The sequence below is a fragment of the Lonchura striata genome, chromosome 7, assembly GCF_050655825.1.
Source record: "Lonchura striata isolate lonStrDom1 chromosome 7, ASM5065582v1, whole genome shotgun sequence".
Lineage (NCBI taxonomy): Eukaryota > Metazoa > Chordata > Aves > Passeriformes > Estrildidae > Lonchura > Lonchura striata.
Genome location: NC_140709.1, coordinates 37,001,506 through 37,010,727, shown reverse-complemented (window position 1 = coordinate 37,010,727; position 9,222 = coordinate 37,001,506). Strand labels below are relative to the sequence as shown.

The 9,222-nt window shown below is 50.7% G+C and overlaps 1 protein-coding gene across 1 annotated transcript in view; it reads right to left on the bottom strand.

Annotated features, from left to right (window-relative positions):
- Positions 1 to 512: 512 nt before the first annotated feature.
- LOC110475451 (aryl hydrocarbon receptor) overlaps positions 513 to 9,222 on the bottom strand; it is a 16,533-nt gene continuing 7,823 nt past the window's right edge. Inside the window, 4 exon segments of the mRNA XM_085584731.1 lie at positions 513 to 865; positions 1,112 to 1,201; positions 3,408 to 3,448; positions 3,451 to 3,522. Coding sequence (XP_085440857.1) covers positions 734 to 865; positions 1,112 to 1,201; positions 3,408 to 3,448; positions 3,451 to 3,522 — 335 coding nt within the window. The 3' untranslated portion in view covers positions 513 to 733.

Below are 9,222 nucleotides of genomic sequence, written 5' to 3'. Positions count from 1 at the left end.
ACGCAAACCACAGCAGACAAGAAGTGCTGGTGCCCCGTTAACCTGCTCCCTGTGTTACTGGGGGCCTGCAGTAGAGGGACAAAAACATCAGGCCATGGGAGCTGGGTCAGGTGTTCCTTGTCCCCACCAGGTCTAGTTTTCTGTCCAGCACCGGGGATTTTGCCACAGGGAAAGTGAGAGATGCCTTACTGGGAATCACAGGCCATTGGAGTGAAGTCCAGCTTGTGCTTTTTCTGGAAGATCAGTGTTTTGGTCTGGAGCTCCAGGACGGAGAGAGGCTGGAGGAGTGTGGCAATGGCAAAGAGAGCAACTGGGGATTTGTCTGCTGCTGACTTTTGCTGCCCAAGAAGGAACTTCAGGCGCCCATGGAAATTCAAGGCCTTACAAGGATTAGAAAACGTGGGTGTGAAGGAAACAGGGTGGTGGGAACTGGCTGTGCTCTCATCCCTATGGGACAAAAGTGGCTCTGGGGGAGCACCCTGCATGCACAGGAGGAGCAGAAGGGTGTGGCAGCATTACCAAGAATCCCGAGGAGTTATCCAGCAGGCAGCGGAAGCGGCAGGAGAAGCTCCTCTCCACGAAGGATTGCTTCTCAGCATGGAGGTGCTGGGGGCTGGACGTGGCACTGCATCTGGCAAGAAGCGGCTGCTCAGGGGGAAAAGCTGGAAAAGCAAAAGCGAAAGGAAGTTTTCCAAACTGCACTGCACATCATGAGCTTGTGGATGAGAGCTGCTCAACCCCTGCAGGGATCACCCTGGCACTCACTGTCAGCAGCATGCAGTGGGGTCCTGTGCAGCTGGCGGTGGAAGATGGCCCTGTCGTCTGCATGGATCAGCTCATACACGCTCTGGTAGATGAGATCCGACTGGAATGACAAAACAGAATAGTGCCTGCTCCTGGACAGCCTGGCAGAGGTGTCGGGAGGAGGACATGGCAGAAGATTTCCTGAGCACTAGAAGTGCAGGATTGAGTGTAAAGAACAGGCAAACTCCAGCTCCTTCCCCTGCCATAGGAGCTGCTGCCCTTTGGGAAGCTTTGCCCTCCATCTGCATCTCCTTCCCACATCAGGACTGCATCCATCTGCTCCCAGACAGGAAAACATGGTACTCACCTGGTGGAAGCCCAAGTAGGCCTGCATGGTAGGGGAGATGTAGAAGATGTAGCCGTCTCCAGTCACGGCGATGACAAATCCATTGAGTGCCTGAAAGCAGAAGTTGAGTCCAAACTTACTCTGCCCAGCTTCAATCCAGCTGCTGAACAATGAAATCCCCCAGCTGCTTCTTCAGCATCCAGGGACAGGAAGGGACCTTCTTCCTCAACAAGGAGCCCCACAAAAAAGGACAGCACTTGGTAACTATGCAGAATTCAGTTCTGTGGAGTTTCTTAGCACAAGCAATGATCCAAGCTGGACTGACCACTTTCTCCAAACCTCCCATGGAACGCCCTCTCACTGCAGGGCAGCTCCTACATCAGGTGGGTCCAGATAAGGAGAGGTTTCATGGAGGATCTGGAGTCCTCTTTTCCAGCTGGGAATAGCTATACTTCCTAGGGCTGTGCTTTGGACACGATGATCTTTGTGGGTCCTTTCCAGCTCTGCACATTCTATGATTCTGGTGACCATTTCAGGATGATTTCCCCCAAAAGCAAAGCACTGCACTAGATAGTAACTCATGCACCCTGTTCTTCGCTGTGATATGTTTAATTTATTAGTGAATGGAAGGAGAGAAATCAGGGAAAGAACACCCTAAATGGAAGCATTACAGATCCAGCTTGCTGAGGGACCAGTCCCTTCCCTTTGTGTGCTGCAGCCCCCTGAGGGATTCCAAGTCAGAGATTTCTGCAAATTGCAGTATATGTTTAAAATTGTCTTTGTGGGGAGGGAAAAAAGCCACCAGACAGCTCAGCAGGAGGATTTCTGTCACAGTAACACCTCATAAGCTCTCCATATGCCTTCAGTCGCCCCAGCCTGCCAATGCTCTGATGTTGATCGCTCAACAAATTCCCATCATATGGTCCAAGTCCAAAGCCCTAGGGAGTGCTCAGGGGATGCTGGGGCAGTCACGGGCTCCCTCCTGGCATCCAGCTTCTCCTCTGTGACCATCACACTCGCACACAGCTGGGACTGTGGGGGACCTGGTGTGGTCCAACATTCACTGCCAAAAGTCACACTGAGCTCCCAGGAATCACTGCCTCACCAAAATCCCACATAGAGGCTCCTGTTGGGGGTTTGCTCACACTGCCTGCTGTCTGGAGGGCTCTGCAGGAGCAGGGCTGAAGAGACCAAAGCCAGGCTTAAAGAGAGCCAAGCATTCATCTGCTGGTGTTTGGAGAGGCGGGAGAAGAGGACTGAAGGCCCAGAAAACCTACAGGAGAGCTGGAGAAGGTGGGCAGGCCCTGGCACAGGGTGCCCAGAGAAGCTATGGTTCCCATTGGATAACTGGAAGTGCCCAAGACCAGGCTGGACAGGGCTTGGAGCAACCTGGCATAGTGGAAGGTGTCCATGCCCATGGCAGCTCATCACAAGATGAGCTCTAAGGTCCCTTCCCACCCAAACCATTCTGGGATTCTGTGAAAGCCCAGGCATGGGAGATGCCAAGAACACAGAATGATTGAAGGTCTTGCACAGACTCATCCTGCAGCCCCAGTAAGCATGCTCCTCAGCTGATGTGCCCAGATGCTTGTTCAGCAGTCAGCCTTTCCATGTGACTTTCCATGCCAGGCCCTTCCAGCTCACATTTATAAATGGCAGCCCAAACCAGCAGCATTGTGGGAGGCCGATTCACCAGGCCCTTTTGCTCTGAGCTTCACTGTCAGCTATTTCATGAGACACATGTGACCTTTCTACAAAGCATAGATCTCATTTCCCACTGGTTTTGTCCACCGCTGTTGTCCAACATCCAACTGCTCTTCTTTTCTCCCCCAAAACCTACAAACTAAAGCTGGGCTTTTCCAATCCTAGTCAGGCTGTGAACACATCCCTACAGAGCTCACACAATGCCCCAGATAAGGCAAGGAGTTCCTGGGGGATGTTTTGTCCCACAGCTCTCAACATTCTCCTCTTGAATGAACCAACCCAGCACCTTGGGAACTACTCAGGGATCAATCCTTACACCACCAAATGGCATCCTTGAACCTCTTGGTCGGGATGATGGAGCTGTGTCTATGAGATGTAACATAAACAAATGGGCTGCAAATTGCTGTGGGATGAGAGGGAATGGTGGGAATGGGGATCTGGACCCATCCCAGCCAGGCAGTGCCACTGGTCTCTGTGCCCAGGAACTCATTGCCTGCAGGAATCACAGTGAAGCAGCTCTGGGCAAGGCAGGGTCTCTTCCTGCTCCACAGATGCAACCACAAGCTCCAGAGAAGCTTGGGGAGACCCAAATGACTAAGCCATAGCACCATACCTGGAGCAGCAGCTCCCCCTCAGGAAACAGCTCCCTGTTACTTGTAGCTCCATCCATCTGTCCCCTCCTGGGAGTCTGGGCTGATCCACGTGGTTACCAACGTTTGGAGCTGTAGCTGCAAGTGAGAAGGCAAGAAATTAGTGTGGAAGAGGTGAGGCAGGAGCCTCTCACTCCTCCTTCCCACCCCAGAGCTGCTGATGCAGCTACTGGATGCCATGGACCCAGCGCAGCATGGAGGAAGGTGTGACCATCGGTGGGACCTGGCACAGAGCCCACCTACTGAGCCATGCCCAGTTTGCCTGAGGCTTCCTCCAAGAGATTCTTTCCCCTGCTTGATCTCATTTCTGGGAAACCTCACTCCTGCCAGGGTGTGAGGCAGAGGTGCAAAGGACAGAGGGGGGCCGAGTGCTTCTGTGCTGCCCAGGCTGGAGAACACCACCCAACACAGCCAGGAGGCTTCTGGTTAGGGCCTTGCAGAGTTGGAGTTGGCTTCAAGCCACCCCACTAGGGTGCTCTGTCTGCTCTGCTGCCCTTCAGGGTTAGAGAATGACAGAAACAAACCTTCTCAAAGCACCTTAGATGCCATCAAAGCACCCATACTTGTTTTCTCCCTTCCACCTTTGGCTGCCTGGAAGCAGATCAAGAGCTGGTGGCCATGGCACTCCCAGTGACACCCGAGAGCTCTCGGCTCCCAGGACTTGCTGCCATGACCTCCCTAGGCTGATTCAGGAGCTGCCTCATGCTTCAGCACTGGATGCCTTCAAGGCAACACCTCCGGGTGCAGCCAGCATGAAACCTCCTGCTGCCCTGCTTGTGGGACCTCAAGCATCACAGGACTCCCACAGAACCAGTTGTTCAGGGAAAATGAATGAGGACAGAGGCTCCCAGGCAGATCTCCAGCATGATCCTTTATCTGCTGATTATCGTTGAAAAAACTCAATGCGAGCTCAGCTGACAGCAAAAGGATGATTTTCAAGACATGTTTTTGTGCCAGCTCACACACAAAAAAAGGGAAAATCACAGAAAAGCTCAGAGCAGCTCCCCTGTAGGAACCAGCCCACCTCTGCCACCACCACCACCAGCTTGTGCAGCTCCCTGAGGTCTGACTGATCTCATATACTCTGTGTAATTCCCATCCCAGCAGAGAGCACTGTCTGCCCCATCTCAGCCCCAGGTGTCAGATGGTGCTGGATCCAAAGGGAAAAGAGCCTCTGAATGCTGGATATGAGGAAGAACCTCAAACCATCCCAAGTCTGACCATACATTTAATTTTCTCCATGGCAGAAGCTCTCACTTCACCACTGAAATGCTTTTAAGGTTTGTTTGGTTTCTTCCCTGGTAACACCAAGTTCAAAACCAAATTTGGAATCTAAAGAAGTTTCACGTGCAACTGCTGATCTGGGACATTTTGCTTTGCAGCAAACCTGATGGATTGGCATGTTTGAATTCAAAACTAATTTGGAATCAAAGCACCTCTGGGATGTATTTATACCCAGAGCCCGAGTGCCAACAAGCACCCACCCATGGAGGCTTTCATCAACCAGGACATGGATACAGTAGGGTTGGGGTAACTAGCTGCAGGTCTTGCATAAGGTGACACAAATAGCAGTGGAGAGGGTGCTCTGGAGCAGAGTCAGCCTCCATCTCCATCTCTGAGAGAGCTGGGATACTTCTCGCTCCCTCAAACCTTCAGCATCTCCACCTTATCCATCAGCCATGGCTTCTGCTCTTTTCCATCCTGTGCTGGCAGACCAGCCTCCTCAGGGGATGTGAGACCTCTAAGAAAGGCTGGGAAAGATGAGATTCAACAGAATCTTTGCTTGGAGACACCAAGCAAAAAGCCCCTTCACATGACTGCCGAGTGATCCTCAAGGAAAAAATCCCATCTGGACCACATGGCTTCAATTTACACTTCATGGAGTGTAATAGTTTCAAAATGAAACACCAATTCTCATTTAAATTTTTATTTCCTTTGAAGGGTTGACTCCTCTCTAAAGCATTGAAATGAGGCAGGCTGGCAGGGGATTTAAAAAAGAAGCAAGTTCTTCCAAAATAAAGCTCCAAAAGGGCACAGAACTTTTTGAGAGCATGCACATCCTGAGAGCATCTGGTCTCCAGCTCTCTCCCAGCATTCATCAGCAGTATCTGCAGGGAAAGCTGGGGAGAGCTGCTGTGGCTTTCAGAATCCAGCCGGAAATACCCATTTTGTGCTTTCCAGCAAAATTTTTTCACCTCTCCCACTGATCTTAGCAAGGGGCTTTTTATCTCCCACCAAAAAGGTGCTCACTTCCCCTTCTCTCAAACACAGAGCAGTCAATTTCTGCAGAACTGAGCTCAAAAATCCTCCAGAATTTGTCTCCCATGGGACACACCTGACCTGGGGAAAAGATCTGTAGCATGGAGAGAGGGGAGGAAACTCAAAGAGATGTTGTCTGCCACCAAAGTACTGGTGGTATGGAGCAGCTGGTGATCATATCCAGCCCAGTCCTCCCCATCCACAGCCAGGGGCCATGTTGTTCCTGTGGCTCTCCTCCTGCAAACAAGTCTCTGAACTCATCCTCACTCAAACTGCCAAGAACCACTGGCATTGGGAGCAATCCCAAGAGAAACCCAAGCACTTCCAGGCAGAGGACTCCAGATCCATACAACCACCAAGGGCACAGAGGCTATTCCCAGTCACTTTTTGACTTGGAAGGGAAACCCCAACATTTTAACCATATCCCAGCTCATTTACAACACAGGAAACCTCATGGGAGAGAGGGGTCACTCCTAAAACATCCCCTCGCTTGAAACAAGATGGGGAGATGCCACCTTCTGGAATCCCACCCGAAGCTATGGATTCCTCAGCCTGCTGAAGCCAGGTCTCCAAAGGGGCCAATGGCTAAGATGGACTGGAAACAGTGGCTGGCAGGAGGAAGAGACCCCCCACTGGCTGCTAGGCAGGACAAAGCAGGTGACAAGCTGTATTAAAAGCTGGCTAATTAATCCAATTTAACACACTCCTTCTAATGGAGCAGTTCAGACTCCCACACAAAGCAGCTGAGACCACAAATTAATGGGATTAAAGGAAACGTGTCCAACATGTATCCAATCTATAATATACCCACAACAACAAAAGTAACTGGTAATAGGACAATTCACTTTTGCTGTTTGTGCCAAGTTTTTTCCATCTCCTGCACTGCATCTTGGACAATTAATGGGAATCAACAGGTGGTGCTTAGGGACATGGGTTAGTGGTGGGCTTTACAGTGCTGCGTTAATGGTTGAACTTGATGATTGTAGAGGTCTTTTCCAAGCTTAATGATTCTGTAATTCTATGAAAAAGACCGTGGCAAAAGCCATCTGCATTACCAGGTAAGTCCCAGGCATCTGCTGGAGCAGTGTGGTGATCACTTACATTTTCAAAGTGCTGGGACAGAGGCTGTGTGTAATTTTTAAGACAGTAGGAGACAATCCAGCTCTGTCCTGAACCAGCCAGAGCACTACAGGTTTCCCCCTGCTGGTGTGATCCCCAAAAACTGCAAGTCTTTCACTCAGCCAGGGAAGATGACAGGATCAACAGAGCTTCCAGCATCAATGAATCAGGATGTGCCCCATACATCCCCAAGAGCACCCTGCTATGGGTTGGCTTTCTTGCCTCTGCAAGCAGATTCCTAAGCCCTGCAATGGAGGAAAAAATTCCAGCGGGAGAAAGAAGGAAGAAGGAGCAAAGTCATCTAATCTCTTCACTTTTTTGCCCATCACATTCCTGAAGAAAGAGAATATGATGGGCAAGGCAGCCATGGAGGCTAAAACACATCTCTTGCCTCTGGCATAGATTTGGTGCTGAAAATAAAAGGTTCTTGGTAACAACCCAGGAGCGAGATCTTCTCTCTCAGACTGGGTTACACTGGGGGGAGTTGATAAGCTTCACGCATGGCAAACACTTCTCTTTGAACAGGCTCTAGAGGTGCCTGGCATCCAAAAAACAGGAGCTCCCAACTCTTCAAGTAACACCAAGCCAGGCACAACCATTTTCATCTTGGATCCAATCCCAAACCCTGTCAATTAGCACTAACCTTTGCCTCATCTGTTTAACAAAGGTACGGTGCCAAGCAGAGCAGGCTCATGCCATCCAAGTGAAAAAGACAAATGCCAAATCCACAGATTATAAACTATTTGGAAAAGCCACTCAGTGTTTTCCAAGGAGCACAGAAATGCTCTGGGGAGCACTGGCATCCCCAAGTCCACATCAGCCTCTCCAGCCTGCTGCTGCAAATCTTCATCCCACACAGTCCTGCAGGATCTTGCCCGGGGACAGACTTGAGCTTGACTCCTTTCACTGCCTCAGTTACTTCAGGCCCAGAGCCCTGCAGCTGTGGCCCAACAGCCAGCTCTGGTAACAACAAAGACGAGGTGAATAACAGAGCTAATTTAGTGCTGATTGCAGTGAGATTACCCAGGGAGATTACCAGTGAGATTACCTGCTGTCAGCTGCCCTGCAGCAGAGCACTGGGGACTGAACTGGTGAGACCAGCACCAGAGGTGGAAAAGGACCTGGTGAGACCTCCTAAACCCAGCCCCTGCTCCAGCCAGGTCAGCTGCATGGGAAGGTAGCCCACTGTTCACTGTTTGCTAGGAGCTGTTAGATTATCTCAAGCTTTGCCAGACTCCAGAGTGTGGTCTCACACCACGACAGGATTTTATATGGGTTCTGAAAGAGATTGGGTTAAGTTGGATGTTGGGAAAGAATTATTCCCTGTGACGATGGTGAGGCCCTGGCACAGATTACCAGAGCAGCTGTGGGTACTCCATCCCTGGAAGATTTTCAGATCAGGTTGGACAGGGCTTGGAGCACTCTAGGATAGTGGGAGATGTCCCTGCCCATGGCAGGGGGTGGAATGGGATGAATTTCCTTCCAACCAGGATGAACTTCCTCAAACCAGTCTGGGACTCTGTAATCCTTCCTCTTGCAGACCTCCCTCCCTGGAGTCTTAGGAAGAAAGCATGGCAGCACATTTCCTAATCACACCTTCTCCACCTCAGAGAGCATTTTAAGCCCCCATTTTCTTGCTCACCCTTGGCAGAGCCAAATCTGCAATCCCAACATCTGCCTCCTTTGTTACAGGAACCATAGGAAACTAATCACAGCACAGCTCTCCAGCTACCTGGAGCTTTACCAAGTCACTAAAATCCATCCAAGCTTTCATGAGATCTCCCTCTTTGCAGCAAGTGGGGCTCCTGTCACACCACAGAGAGGCCAGAGGATCGTGGCAGTCAGCAACACAGACACCAGCTTTCCTCCTTGGGCACTTGCTCTCAAAGAGACAGGATCAGCAAAGTCACTCCAGATTTGTCTGGGAGGCCGTCAGATACAGGTCCAAGTAGCAACCACTGCAAATTGGTTTGCAGAGAGAGCTCAGCACAAATCTGGCAGTGAGGTTCAGTCATTGATTACACGAGTGACAAAACCTTTAAAGTGCCTTTGAGGCAGGCAGTGATAGTGCCAGAGCTGTCAGCACTGCTCCCAGGCTGGGCCTGATGGGCAAAGCTTGAGGAGACCAAGACCTGAGCCCCCTGGTTTTGCACAGGGAAGGCTGAGATCCCAGGCAGCAGAGAGCTGTGCAACATCTGCAGTGTTTGCCCTAGGGCACAGAGGAGTTACAGATGTGCACAACCTGAATCAGCCCCTGGAGGCATGGAGGGAGCTCCCAGAGCGTCCCTCTCTATGCTCGAAGCTTAACATTTCCAGCAAACTACTAATTTGTCTGGTTTCTCGTTAATGCACAGATAGAGAATAATATTTAAAAGCAAAGCAGATTCAAAGGATGATGCA